The sequence below is a fragment of the Artemia franciscana genome, chromosome 8, assembly GCF_032884065.1.
Source record: "Artemia franciscana chromosome 8, ASM3288406v1, whole genome shotgun sequence".
NCBI lineage: Eukaryota > Metazoa > Arthropoda > Branchiopoda > Anostraca > Artemiidae > Artemia > Artemia franciscana.
This window is the reverse complement of record NC_088870.1, coordinates 37,120,591-37,136,939: the sequence shown is the minus strand read 5'-3', so window position 1 is coordinate 37,136,939 and position 16,349 is coordinate 37,120,591. Positions and strand designations below refer to the sequence as shown.

The window sequence follows — 16,349 nt, the reverse complement described above, 5'->3', positions numbered from 1 at the left end:
TGTGTAAGATTGCGTCTCATCTTTGGTTTGCGCTGTTACTTCATAAAAACGACGTGTGCGCTGTCATTACGTAACACCCAAGCGTGCCCCCGGCATTATGTAAAACCCTTGTGTGCACCGTCATTATGTGACGCCCACGTGTGTGCCCTCCTCAGTTATAAGTGAAAATTGCTCAGTTACAAGCTAGTATGTCATGCGGGATTGCGTCATCTTTACCATAAGAAAACCTTTCCTTATTACATAAAAACTAAAGAAATCATAATAAAAAACGCCTTGAAGAAATAACGCTTTAATAAAAAGTCTTGAAATGTCTTGAAATTTCTTGAAACATTTCTTGTAGAAAAATGTCTTATAAACTCTTGAAATGTCTTGAAACGCCTTGAAAAACGTCTTTTATAAAAATGTCATAAAAAACTTCTTGAAATGACTTGAAAAAACCTCTTGAAGAAAAAGTGTCTTAAAAAACTTCCCTGCTTGACTAGCTGACTCTAACAAACCCTATTACGTAGCACCCTCATATTTACCGTGCTCAGTTACCGGTGGAGGTTCCCCGCGGGTCCCCTGAAGTCTAGCATGTCACGCAAGATTGAATCTCTCCCCATAAATCTACCAAGTCACACAAGATTAAGTGACCCTCAAATCCTATGACGAAAAAGACAGGTGTAGTATACAAGCGCGCTATTGCATTAGGTGTGTTGAGGCATAATAGCGTCTTGAGGGTCTAGTAGCTCTAATAGTTTACACCCTAAGGGCGTGCTCAAAACCATCTTGGGAATACTACTAACATATGTCAAATATTAATCTCTCCAGTATAATAACATACGCCAGCGTACTTATCACGTTTGAAAACAGTTGCTGATAGTAACTTCTATGCAATACCTGAGGATCCCAAGCTCTAAGAGGAAGGTCTATGTGTTTACTTATTTTTAAACCAGCGCCAGATTCAACATGAATAAGAGTGGTCGTAATGGTCTGTTTAATTAAAAACATTTTTTATAGTTATAAAGATGAACATAAAAACAAAATTTGAGATTCCCACCTCAGGACACTAAAAGGTCTCAGAACTACTCTAAATTCTTCAGACAAGTACGATTATTATTTCTTAGCTGGATTGTTAAATTAGGAGGTCACGTATCTAATCTCCTGAAGTTATTAAGATATGCTCCAAATACTATGCAGATCTAAGTTGTAAAAGAAGCTTAAAGCTCTTAGCATACAAAGATTACGCATATGGACAGAGTTGCTAGGGAATCACTGATCTGTCTACTTTCTTGAAAAACACTATTTAAATAATATTTTCCTAGAAAGTAAACATACGAAACAGCAAGGAAACATTTAGATTGAGACACAGTTTTCCTGGTTTATGGTTAAAACAAAAAACAAGTGGAAGGAATTGTACTTTTAGGATTGTAGTTGCACGTAGCCGTTTCCGTAGTAGTATATATATATATATATATATATATATATATATATATATATATATATATATATATATATATATATATATATATATATATATATATATATATATATATATATATATATATGTATATATATATATATATATATATATATTGATAATTTTTTGTTATCATAAAAAGTGACAATTTTTGATAATTTACTGAGGCCAAATAAAGTATGTCTCACCTCACCTAAGAGTTATGACCTATGTCCACCTGATTTGTCAGGTAAATCTAATGAACCGGAAAGGTCAAGGAGATTTGCTTCCGCTGTCGGATTGAAAAAAATAAGAGCAATAAACTATGTGTAATTAGTTTATTTGGTATAAATTTTGTTTGTTTTTATTTATGTCTTTTAGTTTTACTGCTGATGATGAACACTGCATATGTATTCGAAATATCCAGCTAAAAATTTTATATCTGTTCACTGTCGATTAAAAGGTTTCATCCCTATTTTGAACTGTTATACTAACTTCAATAAATTTTTCAAAGGTGTACTAGTGGCAGAGGTTTTTCTAGGGGGGGGTAGAGGGGCACACTTGCCCCGGGTGCAGACATTTTAGGGGCACAAAAACGTTCGAAATATCCAGTTAAAAATTTTTATATCTGTTCACTGTCAATTAAAAGTTTCCATCCCTATTTTGAACTGTTATTCTAACTTCAATAAATTTTTCAAAGGTTTGCTATCGGCAGAGGTTGTTTTAGGGGGGTAGAGGGGCACTTGCCCCGGGTGCAGATATTTGGGGGCACAAAATTTCAAATAAAAAGTCTAACAGTTATAATCATTCTGATCATTGAATTAAAATCAAGTAGTTGTGTGAATCAAGCCATGCCTAATTGTAGAAAAAGCCAAGTCAGATAGTCCGGTTGAGTGAGAGGCAAATTTGGCGGCATAAGCTCTTATTAGGATTGTATAAAAATGATGTCAGTTCATTTGTTAATAGGTAAGTTATATAGCATCCGTCCATGCATCATTCCTGGGGCAGAAGAACTAAGGTAGATAGTTATAGAAGTAAGACAGTCATAGAACCAATAGTTTCCCAAGTGTTTGGTTAATTGGCACGGGTAAATGGCGGGTTACGTATGACACTCTTTTTGGACCAATACTTGTTTGTTAGCTTTTAGAAAGGCGTGCCCGCCTAGAGTCTCAGACAGGTTGACCGAGAATTTATAATTGACACAGGGCCGTTAATTTTGCGTGTAATGACAGGCAAACAAGCGCCTAAAGTCAAATTGGGCCCATCCACAAACGAGTGTCAGGCAAGGCGATGGATTCAATTCATAAAATTAGAAATTTGCACTAAAAATAACTTATTTCAATGCTAGTTAACTAACAAGTTGACTGGACTTACAGGGGAATAAGCATTCAAAGCCTAAAAGGGCCTGTCTGCCTAGAGCGTTAGGCGAGTAAACCAATTTATAAACTAGAACAGTTGGGCTAACAAAAAAAAATGAATCAATTATTTGATGACCAATATTTAGTTGACTGCGATTGACTGTGATTTTAAAATTTTTATTATTATTTAAATACAGTTGAGGACATTGAAGTATAAGCATATTAAATAAAAAAAAATCATTTTTCCTTTATATTTGTCCCATATGAATAGTAAAATTCAGATTTAAATTAATGAAAATTTTATTAATGAATGAAAATCTTGTTAGTAAATGAAAACTGTATTAAATTTGACCTGAAATTTCTTGTCGACAGGAGGGGGGTTTCAATGTCGTCCTTGGTGCAAGAGAGACACAAACCGCTACTGACTGTTGGAAAAGTTACCACCAGCATATTAAAATAACACACGCACGAATAAACAGTTATTAGGATGCTAAGAATATAGTTTTATCTCCTCAAGGTGCTTTAGAGACTCTATGTCACGATGATTAAATTGAAATCGTGAACGTTCGAAAAAATTGTTTCCTAACTGGTATTTTCAGGTTTTATCACAGATATCAATTTCTGAAACATTTTCCTGGGAATCCTGTGACGGAAGAGTAAAGGCCTAAACAGATTGCCGTTCCTAACAGTGAAAACTATTTATTGGACTCGAGAATACAAAGGGATGCTGACAGAATACAAAGTAGGATGTAAAAGTAGATATCACCACTTCTTATTGAAGACAAGGCTAAATAACAGATTTAGCAAAAAGAAGACTACCATTCCCAATCGGAAGATTGACGTATCAAAGCCAAAAGCAGATGAGTATCCTTGAGTATTTGTCCTTGATATCTCGGACTGATTCACCGCCCTTAAAGAGACCTTCGAAGAGATGAGATTCACAATCCCCTAAAGCCAAGATTGAGAAGAATCGGAAAAAAAAAAATATCACATCAATGGAGCCGCCAGGAATATACTTGGGTTTGTCAAGCGGAAATAACCACTTTTTTTTTATCCTAGAAATAACCACTCAATCTCTCTATCAAGAAGAAAGATATAGCCAACAATAAGTACAGCACACAAAGTTCTGCGACAAGAATAACACGAATCACCAAGAGCCGACAAAAAAGTTTACTGGTCTAACATTGCCACTGATATTGAATGAGCTGCATTCCGAACGATACATGAAGTTTCAATTGAAAGTTCAAGAAGATAACGACTGTCCTCTTGCTTAGAAGGAATAACTGGAAAATGCTCTTAAGCACTGAGGAATGTATCGAGAGGTGGTAAGTGCGTCTCCTAGAGCTTTTAAGACCAGGAGGCACTAATAACTCAAACCAACCACCAAAAGCAATTGAAAATTCTTAAAACCAACAGGCTTATGAGAGTGTATGTAAGAACCCACCATGCATGGGTAAAATAACAAAGGCATTCTAAGTCATGTAAACCAAAATGTCTGGAAAACGTGGTCAAGCCACTGAAAGCTCTTCCCGAGTCGGCAGTTCATCAGCTTCACAGTTTGATGGTTGAAGTATGGGACATATTCGTTTCCTGAAGTACTCGTAACCGACACCAACCACCATGAAAATTCTCCAAACCAACAGCCTTACAAGAATGCATGTAAGGACCTACCTTCCAAGGATGAAATAGCCAAGGCAGATCTCGAAAACTAAAAAGTGTGGGAATCCCTGTCAAGCGAATGAAAGTTCCTCCCGAGTTGGCAGTTGACGAGCTTCGTAGTTTGACCGTCGATGAATGGGATAACGAACACATTGCTGGTGAGTAAAACACTTTTATAGTTGTCCCAGTCTTTAAAAAAGGAGATCGAATGGATTATGTAGACTACAAAGCTATATCCCATTGCCACTTAGCTGTTTACAATCGCATTTTGATCAGATTCAGAGACAACAGAAGCACCCGGACGTTGCCAAACAAAGCACTATTCAGGCTGGGTTTGGGCTGCTCTGACCAGATCCTTAGCTTGCGCTGGATTCTCGAACACCCTTTAAAAAGCAACAGGGTATTCTGGAACAAAGGCCCGTGAAAAAATTGATGGCCAATATCTTAGATCTGATGCTGATTGAGGATGGTGTACGTGAGGGCTGTCTCCCTACACCAATCTTGTTCAATTTTAACATCGATTGGATCCTGAATGTCCTTGACAAGTACTAAGGTGCCGTAGTCATTCCTTCACTTTCGGTCACGAATCTTGACTATACAGATGATTTCAATATTCTTTCTGGATCTGTTCCAGACACATCTGTTTTCATTGTCTAATAAAAGGACTTATCCCTATTTGAACTTAAATTTGTTCGCCATAGAAAGGCAGTGTGGTCTTCAGAAAAATACCTGCGTCATACAATATGGGGATGATGTGACCAAATAAGTGTAAAACTGTAAATTCAGCTACATTTCTGTTGCAATTGAACAAAGAAAATGATTGTGTCATCTTCATTAAAATTTCAACTAACATTTAGGCGATACTAAAGGAGAAAAGTTTACAACTCAAGATTTTTTAATGAGCCATGTTAATGAACCTTCTGAGACGAGTGTAGCCAATAAACTTAAAACTATTTGTGACCTGGAAGTAATTATTTTGTTCTGTATAAATATTGTTTGTTTTAATTGTAATGCTTAAATTTACCTGCTGATGACAATCACTGTTGTATGTGATCAAAATAGCCAGAATTTTTTATATCTGTTTTCACTTTCTAATGAGAGGACTTATCCCTATTTGAATTTCATTTGTTTATTTTTCTCCAACTATAGGAAGAGTCTGATTATTTGCTCCCAACCACATATTGCACTGCCGGCCAAAGGCAGAGAATCAGGAGATTGGTATCTGTACTACGCAGACCTTTTGGTCAGCATGCGAAAAAGTTTTTTTTTTCTTAACTACTGGGATCCCTCTGGAAGTGGAGCGAAAATATAAAATATATAAAGTCATTAAACATTTTGGACTACGATTTTACGTACCCAAGAAAACTCCTAGGAATCTTCCTCAAGAAGCCCTTAAGAATTTTACTTTGAAATTATTCCAAAAAAATTATGGTCAGTATTACATTTAAAGGTGATTTTTAAGATAATATTCATCCTGAGGATTCACTCATCTCTCTATTCATGTTTCCAATGGATACGAGCAAATTCAGCCTTTTGCCTTTTTTTTCTCATATATTTAGTGCTTGTCCTGACCTAAGTTTCTAAGTTCGAATCTTTTGTACTGGAATCTTTGTATGTAGATTGGCTTTTCCGGTGTATTTGAGAGGAAGAGAAGAAACTTCCTCAAGCCGCCCTTAAGAATTTCCTTTTAAATTACTTCAAATTTAAAATTAAAAAATGTTTTTTTTTTCTTGTAGAATTGGCAGCACCTTAACGTAGAAGAGCTTCCATCCTAATAGAATAAAATAAACTGGGCTTGAAATAATTGAAGACAGTATATTAAATAATAGTTTTAAACAGCATATTTGAAATAGAATAATTTAAAACAGTGGTAATTGATTGTTTTATATAAAGTAATTTTAAAAACAAGTCGTCTTCATTTTACTTAGCAGGACTGATAGAAAAATAATAATTTTGGTAAATTTTTGGTCTATGCTGATTCAAATTATTCCAAGAGTGGTAACTCTGTTCCGGCTGAACTGACAGAAAAAACAATTTACCTGTCTGTTAAAACATAATTGATAATCCAAATATTCATCAAGACTAAGTAATTTTACCGGCTTAATCAAGGAAAGACACCAAGGGAGAGAAACAAATTCCTATTTCCCTCTTGTCATCCTGTTATACTTGGTTGCATCCTATATTAATTTCCTCTACATTTAGAGTGCAAGTTTTCTTTTAGACTAGCGTGAAAATAAGGTTAGTTACTCTTGGGTAGGATCATCGAAAGGAAAGTCTTTTTATAAAGTCTTCTAGTGTTTTCATAATTGACATTCCATAAATGAGCGACTTGACGTATGAGTGTAAAACGGTGTATGATACATCAGCTAAAAATAATCCACCAGTCAGAGACAACTTTTGTTTTTGAGGACCAGCGTGCACCAGTCAGATACAAGTTTATATTTGTAAGTAGGCCTACCAGTGTACTGTGAGGCCGTGCGATAGATATACCTAGCCATGTTAAACTACTATTATGCAAGAAAGTATGATTTTGTGGCATGGTTTTGATAGTAGCTGTGTCTTAGTAGTGGCTGTGGAGGATAGTAGTTGTTACGGCTTATTTATGGATGATATTAGGTTATCTCAGGCTTAATAAGGTAGAAATTCTGAAGTTCCAATCACGGCTGAAACGTTATTGATGCTGTAGTCGTGCATAATTTTGTTTGTATCGACCAGTAGGACTACAATTTGACCCGGGCATATCATATAAGCACAACACAGACAATTGAATGCACATGCAAATATAAAGTTATGCTCCTACTGTACGTGAATTATGTGTGATATAGACAAAAATAAGAATACGAGCCCTTAAAAATCTCCGTATGCTTAAGCCAGATTTGAATTTATTGAGTCTAGTCACGCCTTTGCGAATTTTCCAGATGCTCGAGGGACTATATTTCTTCTAAACAAGCTAGAAAGTCCTTTAAGATAAATTATGCAAAAGCACAAACTAGTAACAAACTAGCAATTTCTAAAGCAAGATTGACTCACTTAACAGATTTGTTGATTTTAGCTAAAACATAAAAAAGGCTGTAAACACTGAAGGACGAATATTAAAAATCTTGTGAATATTTACCAATACTGAACAGTCTTCAGTCATTCGTAGGAGCAACCAATTTTGAGAAACGTGAGGGCAATAAATATGACAATATGATCAATAAAAATAATAATTAAAATGACAATTAAAAATATCATACAACAATAAAGTAGCGAGATATTAATAAAACGACACACGGGAATTTTATTTTACTTTCTTCATTTTTTCCTCTGTTCTTTTGTTTTAACCCTGGCTGTATTATCAAGGATTAACATCTACATGTGTTTTCTTAAATAAAAAGCTGTTTAAAGGTAACTCGTTTTACAGATTTGTTGACTATAGCTGTGCAATAAAAGTTTATAATCTCTGAACGACAAGTAAAGACGCTCTAAAATTAGTTCAGGCTCTTAATATGGATTTTGTATTATTTAACATAATTTCAAAATAGCAACTTTCCTATAAAAAAAAGTTGTTTTTTTCAAGACAATCCTTGAAATAGTTCTAATTTCGATCCATGAAATTAGTCGTTTCCACAAAACAAAGCAGAACAGCTTTAAAATCGTGGTTTTTGCCTGGATTACTAGTTTGCCGTTTTGTTTCACTCTCTCCCGTTTATCCTGCGTTTTGTAGCAATAAGTCTGGGTGTAGCCACAGAGAAAAGGAGATTTACATCTTGAATATTATGTGAGTCAAACAGGTGTTTGACTCACAAACATCCTTGAAAATTTGCGGAGAAGGGATTCTTTTTGAAATCTTAAAAAAAAAAAATTCTAAAGCTAAAGGATAGCATTTTTTTAAATTTGTTCATTGATTTAGTGAAAAAAAAAAATATATTTTTCGAAATCTAGAGAGGGCAATTACAAACTTCATCCCCCACCAACTCCAACCAAATCGGGTCTCCTGATCTCAGAAACTTCTCATTATTCTTATTAGCTGGAAATTTAGGATAACACCACTGGTTAATAAGGAAGGGGTCATTGGGCTTCCCTCTCTGACATACGCTTAAAAATTAAAGTGAGTGACTTATAAACATATGTCAAAAAATAAAATCTATGGAATTCGTGTACACTTTTATGACACAGAAGAATAGCCTACGGCAAAGGCTATTTAGTTAGGTATAGGTTATGTGTATGTATTGTTGTATTCTAACACACCCTCTCTTACTAATTAAGAACAACTAATACTTTCTTCACAATAAACTAATTGGCTTATGAGCTTAATTTTCCACTTATACAAATAGGCAAGGTCATATTCAGGTGAAATACCTTATTTGAACCTCACATCACCTCAAAATGATTGTTCGACTCTTAAATTGGTCTTGGAAGAGCAGGGAAAAAAGGGTTTGAAATGAGAATCCTAAAGCTGTTACTTTTCATAGGTCATAGGTTGCGTGACGTTTAATGAGATCACCACGAATATTACAGCATACAACTCACTGCAGCACGGAAACTGACTGAGGCCAATACAACTAGGCGAACTCCTCCTCCATCCCAACATATTTAAAGTATCCGTCACCACAGCCTCCCAAGAAGTTCCCAATTTCCTCAAATCTTTACTTACAACATCCTCGCACCCATTCAGGGACGACCTTTTATTCACTTGACCCAAGATCTTTGCTCAACAATACAATCTTGGGCAATCCGTCACCCTTCATCCACAGAACGTGTCCTAGCCATTTCAGTCTTATTCTCTTAATAGCCCTAGAAAGTGAGATTTACTCACATTTTTCGTACAGATTAGTACGTCAGTCTGGTCAGCTACGGTCAGCCAGTCTGGTACCCTAAATAATCCGTGGCTAATTTCTCTGGAAAATACGTAGCAAATCCTCCTCCGTTTTTTATAGTCCTCACACTTCAGAAACGTACTTGACCACTGCCATCACTGTAGCTTACAATATTGTAATCTTGATGCGCTGACTTATCTGTCTATTCTTCCAAACTTTTTTCAACGGTAGAAATGGCGCTTGAACACGTTAAATCAATGAAATCACACTTAATATACAATTGAAACGAGCAAAAACGAAGAGGTTACAACATTGGTTGTTCAGTCAGTTAAGTTAATGACTTTGTTAAGTGAGTATGAATAAAAGGAAATTGCGACATATCCCTTTTTTGTGCCCAAGCAAACCTAAATATCTGATGTTAACCTTAGGAAATCCTCTGCGGATTGTTTCTTAAGCCTCTATAAACATTTTACTTAACGTACATGTGTGATCTTCTTCTAAGGTTCTAAACGATATTTTTCGTGTTTTAAATAGACCTTCAGCACTTAACACAATTTTTTAACTATTCCTACTATAGAGGCCTTGAACTTTGAAAACCTCTTATCCTTTTTTTAAAAGATAGGAAGCACAATTGGAAATTTCAATTGAGTCTGCTGAGTTCTGCTTCTGAGATCACTGCTTTTTACAGATTCTGTGTTCTTTTTTCAATCCAAACAGCTTACAGAAGTAACCATCAAGACCTGTGTCGCCATGTCTGCAAGCCTTTGAAAACTGGGACGATGTAATCGGATGTTGTACAAGTCATCAGTAAACACAGCTTCATAAAACTACAAAGCTGCAGACAATGTCATTTTTATTTCAGTGGAGAGGAAGGATAGTATCGTCAATCAGTTAGACACGGCAAGGAAAATGCAAGTCGAGGAAAAATGTCAAAAACTGAATCCAGTGTTTGAAGTCATAACATTTTCTAGAAGTAAAAGCTTGGCCTTTGGATTGACAAAAGATTCTGATTCGATTTTAATCCAGGGACAGAGCCCTTTTGCAACAATGGCAACTTCCAAGCTCTTTTGTAGGTTAAGGAAGTTAATTTAACGAAATGTCTTCTTTTGGTGGCTGAAAATGCCATATATAGATGATAAGAATGTTCTTATTATGGAGTCCAACGAACTTCTTCAGGAATTGGTTGTCAAAAAAATAAACTCGGTTCTTGTATTTCGGTCCCGGTTGACGAAAAGATGAGTTTTTCGAGCAGTCATCTGTTTGCACCAGCGAGGTCTCCACTGGGACCCTCCATGAAATTTCTAGGTTTTGTGTCGGTCACTAACTTAACAACGCAGTTTCTTCCTTCCTCAGTTCTACAGTTTCCTGAAAAGTTTGAACTAGGTCTGAAAAAGATGGTTTTAGGGGTTATGGGGTAACCCCTCTATACTTAAACAGTGCCTCAAAGCACTTCATGTGCACTTTAGTAGTAAATATTTTTGAACTTTGTCATTTCTTTAATCTTTACAGCCTTTACGCCTTTCTTTAAATATGGTCACAAGTCTACATCTTTTACAGGGCTTCATCTTTCAGAACCCTGTCTTAACAAAAAAAAAATAATGATAATAAAATAAAATTAAAAAAAATGAAGAACGTCTACCGGATTTTAAAAAACGGAGTACGACTGGAATCTGTGTAATAAAATAGGTTGAGCGGTACAGATCAATTATGGGTTTTCCCAGCTCTATCAACCTTTCTGCGATCTCCTGGGCTGTGTCTTCTCTTTAAGCTTACAACTTCAGCTTTTCCAAATATATATTTCTTCTTGCTCATGTTCTTGCAACGTTACCTGCAACCATTGTTACTCCAGAAGGAAGCTTCTCTAGGCTCAAAAGGGTAAAAGCTTGTGCTATGAAGTTCAGCTGGATAAGAAGAGCTGGGTGGTATACTTTTATTTGCTATCCATAGAAAAATTTATTTCTACATCAAAAGGGTATTAGCCATTTTTACGGCAAAGAAGAATCATCGTTTAGACTCTCTTTTGTTAGCACTAATTATATTGAATTTGATGAAACATGACTTCGCAACACTCGCCTTTCAAAAGAAAAAAAATACCTAAATATTCAACAATAGGCCTAGTAGACATGTCCGCAAGAAATAGAAGTGACGGCTCGAGCTAAGAGCATACGTTTTAACTTATTTGAAGCCGTTTAACAAAGTCCATGAGCAAGAAACTCATTCTACTTCATTCTTATGCTGACAACCCCCCACACCCCCACCCCACACCCCCGAACGACAGTCCTGAGTGTGGACCTGCTTTTATCTTTTTCGAACTAAAAATATGCATTTAATGTATTCAGTAGCCTGTAACAGGAAAAGGGGGACACCAAGAATTTGAAAAAAATTGGACTCTCTTCAGAAAGAAAACTTTGAAAATGATCCCCTTCCTCCTGTTAAGAGAATTAGAAAGCCAGGGGATAAAATAAAACTTTTCTAGAGACTACCTTTTCTAAAAATAAACCTTTTTCTAGTACGTCTTCATAATAATTCTTACACAGATCCTCCCCACTTCTCTCCCTCTCCCAAACTTAAGCATTATGTCAGACCAGTGCAAAGCGTTACGTACATCTTGGAAAAGAGATTTAAGGAGAGTGGTCTAATCATAAGTTAAAGAATATTCACGTTATGTACATTTTATTGTTTGTAAGGGGAGTGGGGATGCACTCTGGGTGGCTACAAGATTTCTAACTTGAAATCTTTTTTGAAACATCACTCATTAATTTGAACCCAAATACTGCATATCTAAATACGTATTTAAATACGTGCCTTATTGCAGACATTTTGTTTCAGCTATGTATTTGAATGTATATTCTGAGTCCAGTAGATAAGCATGGTGGCTTTTAGATTACCCCTCTCCCAATGTCTGAAGATCCTTAGTAATTCTTTAGCACTTTTTAATATTTTTAATTTTTTCAAAATGTGTCGTATAATTCAGATGCTTTTTGTATTTTCCGTTATTTATTTACCTGTTCCTAGAATCTGGGTATTTGACAGGAACAGAAACTAATTAGAAGGAGTGTGGGAGAGAAGGAGTGTTGGAGGAATCTGGGTATTTGACACGAACAGAAACTAATTAGAAGAAGTGTTGGAGAGAAGGAGTGTTGGAGGAATCTGGATATTTGACACGAACAGAAACTAATTAGAAGGATTGTGGGAGAGAAGGAGTGTTGGAGGAATCTGGGTATTTGATACGAACAGAAACTAATTAGAAGGAGCATTAGAAGGAGTGTTGCAACCGTCATTACTCACTCTTTTAAGCCTCGAAGAATATAATTCACTCTTTACTTGAGACGCAAAGGGATTGAAAGCATTCAAAATGACTAAATTTTTATGCCGTAAATCCTTATCAACTTTTTTTTTTACTGTTGAGGTTTTCAGGAAATGGAAAAATATATCCCAGCATGATTAGTTAAAGCCAACAAATTTGAGCGTTTTAAGGTGTCTCAGCCTCTTGCATAAAATCGTTTTATACTTTTAACTTAAACTACTTGCATTGAAAAACTAAATTTTTCATCTATTTATTCTAGAGCCCCTGCTAGAGTTCTGCTATAGACTTACTCAAAATAAAAGCGAGAACACAAGGAAACTAGCAAGTTTTACCACCATTACCGTCAAAAACTTAATTAGAATTATATGCCCCAAGAACCTAAGACATCCCCCTAAAAATACTGGGAAAAAATAAGACTTTTGTGGAAATCCAACGCATCGAGACTTCTATTTATTTTTAAGAAAAGGAAAGCTGATAGCTCACTAATTCTTCTGAAAAACTACTCTTTTTCTTTTTTTTTAGGGGGGATCATTGGATTTGAAGCTACATTTTCCGAGAAACACTGCTTTTAAAAAATCAGCTTTATTTTCTTTTGAACTTCCATTCTTCCTTCTCTTACAGTACCTTGCAGAAATAAAAATAGGGAGAAAATGAGAATTTTTCATTTGACAGTTAACTTTTGTTGGAAAAGTCGAGCACTTCTGTTTTAGTTCCAATTTTTGTTTTATCATCATTTGAGGTTTTTTTGTGGTTAAAATAAATTAGTTCTAACACAAAAAGTAAGTGAGTTCTGACCCTTTTGGTTTTTCACTCTGCCTTTTCTAAATTCATTCGTTATCCTAGGATATTTTTTTCCTTGCTGCAGCGGTGATAGCTGTGTTGTTTTTTTTTTTTTTATTATTATTTTTTTTTTTACTGGCCGATGAATTGGAAGAATTAAAATTCAGAGAAATCAAAAACCATTATCATTGCACCATAGTCCATTTCAATCATAGGCGATGGAAGCATTATAAAAAAAACATGTTTTCACAGGCTTATCAATTAATAGAGACACTGGTAATGTAAACATTGATCCTATTTACGATATTATTTTAAAAAGGAACCCATATTCAAAAACGAAGCCTTGAAAAATGTCCAAGGGATTAGATCAAGTAACTGACCTAAACCACTGGCAACATCAACAAATTTTCATAAAATTATGTCGGAATAATATAATCTATTTTGTTTGTTATTTAAAATTTTTTAATCCAGATACTTTTCTGGTTTCATGAAGGTAGATGCCAATTGTAGATGTGAATATGTATATTATATATTTTATGCAAGTCTATTTTAGTTTTAAATATTTTTTCAGTTATTTTTTTCGTTTCAGTTTCTGTTTTTTTGTTCTTTTAAGTCGAAGACGCTTTGTTGTATACGGACGAAATATTCATTTGATTTTTTGCTCTCTTCTTTTTCATTCACTGGTCATAGACCCGTTTGTCATCTTTATATTCCTTTGTTTTTGTCATGGCTGGCCACTTCGGCTTTAGATCTTTTATTTTCACAAGACTTACCTTCAAGGCATAATAACTTGTAACACGGATGAACAGGTTATCAAACAGTTCACAAGAGTTATAGTTTGAAAAACTAATTTTTAAAGCAAACTCAGCTAAAAATGGTCAAATTCTTGGGCCCGGCCAAAAAATTAGCCTTTTGTAGCAGTAGTGTGCAACATCGCTGCCAAAGTAAAGAGTGACGTGAGCTCTATGTATTATGTATTTTTTTTTCTTTTCTTCAGAGAGCTGCGAATGGGAGAAGTTGTTTTAGAAACTTTGGAAGGGGCTTATTGGATGACAATTGAAAGCTCCATTTTTTTTTAACAGTCAAAAGTGATTGAAGTGAAATAAGCATTCCTCTAGCCTGTTTTCCTCCCAAAGTCCTTAGATCATAATTTTGAGACTGTCATTTTGTTCACCATAGTTGAAAGATTCAATAACTGTACCTTTGGGGATGAAAATCCCCCTACAACCCTTGTAGCGAGGGCTGTAAGCTGTTCAATGCTCCTATTGTCTACAATAGTATTTGTTATCAGGAAAGGGGGCTATGTTTGACCCTTTGTGTTGCATGGAGCCAAAGGTATTTAGATTAAGCTTTTAGCAAGTGTTTAGGGGAGTGTTGAACTAAATAAAATCAAAGTCTGTGTATAAAATTTGTCAAAAGGGTTTGTCTCCTGAATGACTTTCGATATTCAGTTGGAACTTTCAGGGAAGGATAAGGGAGATAACCAATTGACTAAAAGACCATATTTGTGTGCTACTTCTCCTTCTTCTACTGCTACTACTACTACTACAGTTACTACTGCTACTATTACTGCTTCTACTACTACTACTACTACTACTGCTACTACTACTGCTACTATTACTACTACTACTGCTACTACTACTACTACTACTACTGCTACTACTACTACTACTACTACTACTACTACTACTACTACTACTACTACTACTACTACTACTACTACTACTACTACACTACTGTTGCTGCTGCTATTCCCTCTGCTGCTTCAACTAGTACTAATGCTAAAGGCTTGGATATTAAGGTGCAAATTTTAGGGAATGTTGATGCGATGTTGAACTAAATCAAAACGTACTATATACAAGTAGATTCTCAAAAGGACGTATCAGCAAAATCCCAGGAACGTCTTAGGGTATCAAGTTCAAACATTCAGGGCATTTTGAGGGAGATGTTTAGCTAACTAAAAGGCACGATGTGCATATTACTACTACGGCTACTACGTTTATTGCTACTATTGATGTTAATAATATTAAGGTAAAACTTCCAGGGAATGCTTAGGGACAATCTGATCAAAATCAAAACATTCTGCATGCATTCCGGTTATCAAAAGGGCGTACCTCATAAATAGCTTAGGATATTAAGTAGGAGCTTTCAGGGAGCGGTGAAGGGGATGGTCAATTGACCAAAAGGCATAAGCAAACGTCACTACTACTACTGGTATCAATACTACTAATTTTTGTTGCTACTACTACTCCTACTACGACTACTACTGCTACTACTACTACAACTACTACTAGTACTATGGCTACTACCGCTACAGGTAAAACTAATACTACCACTACTACTTCTAATGCAAATACTACTACTACTACAACTATAAATACCACCTCCGCTACAACTAATACTAAAGCTAATGGTAATAAGGTGAAAATTTCCCAGAAGGCTAAAAGGAAAGTTAAACTCAATCAAAACACACTATGTGTACACAGATTGTCAAAAGAGCGTATGAGCAATATCTTAGGAACTGCTAAGATTATTGAAATAAAGCTCTAGAGATATGATGGAGAGGATTTTCAACTGACCAAAAGATAACATATGTATACTATTACTGCCACTACTACTACTTTTGTGACTGTTCAAAATATCAAATTCGCTTTACATACGTTAAGGCGCTAATCAGTATACGAGACAGGTTATCTTGCATTGTTATTCTTTCCAGATTTATACAGCTGATCCTCATCTTTTGAAGGAAGTTTCTTTTGGTGTTCTTATTGGAGAATCCGAATTTAGAAGTTCACAGACTCAAAAAAGCTTTTCTAATCGCAATCTTGGTAAAGAGAACTCACATCAGAACGAAAGTTCAGTCTGAAAATTAGTACGAAAAACTTTATTGAATCACAAAGTGCAATTAATCTGGAAGTTTGCTTTGATTTCCTGAGATACTTGAAGTGTTGAAGAAAATTGATTGTGTTTTTTTCTTATAAAGGGTCAATAAACTCGTTTTTGTTGTA

General features: G+C 35.3%; 1 protein-coding gene across 5 annotated transcripts in view; it reads left to right on the top strand.

The window, feature by feature from the left end:
* LOC136030372 (protein turtle-like) overlaps positions 1 to 16,349 on the top strand; it is a 370,614-nt gene extending 354,265 nt beyond the window's left edge. For all 5 annotated transcript variants that reach the window (XM_065709291.1, XM_065709293.1, XM_065709294.1 and 2 more), the window contains one exon: positions 16,058 to 16,349. In XM_065709291.1, the coding sequence (XP_065565363.1) occupies positions 16,058 to 16,207 (150 nt within the window). In that variant the 3' untranslated portion in view covers positions 16,208 to 16,349. The remainder of the gene's footprint in view (positions 1 to 16,057) is intronic.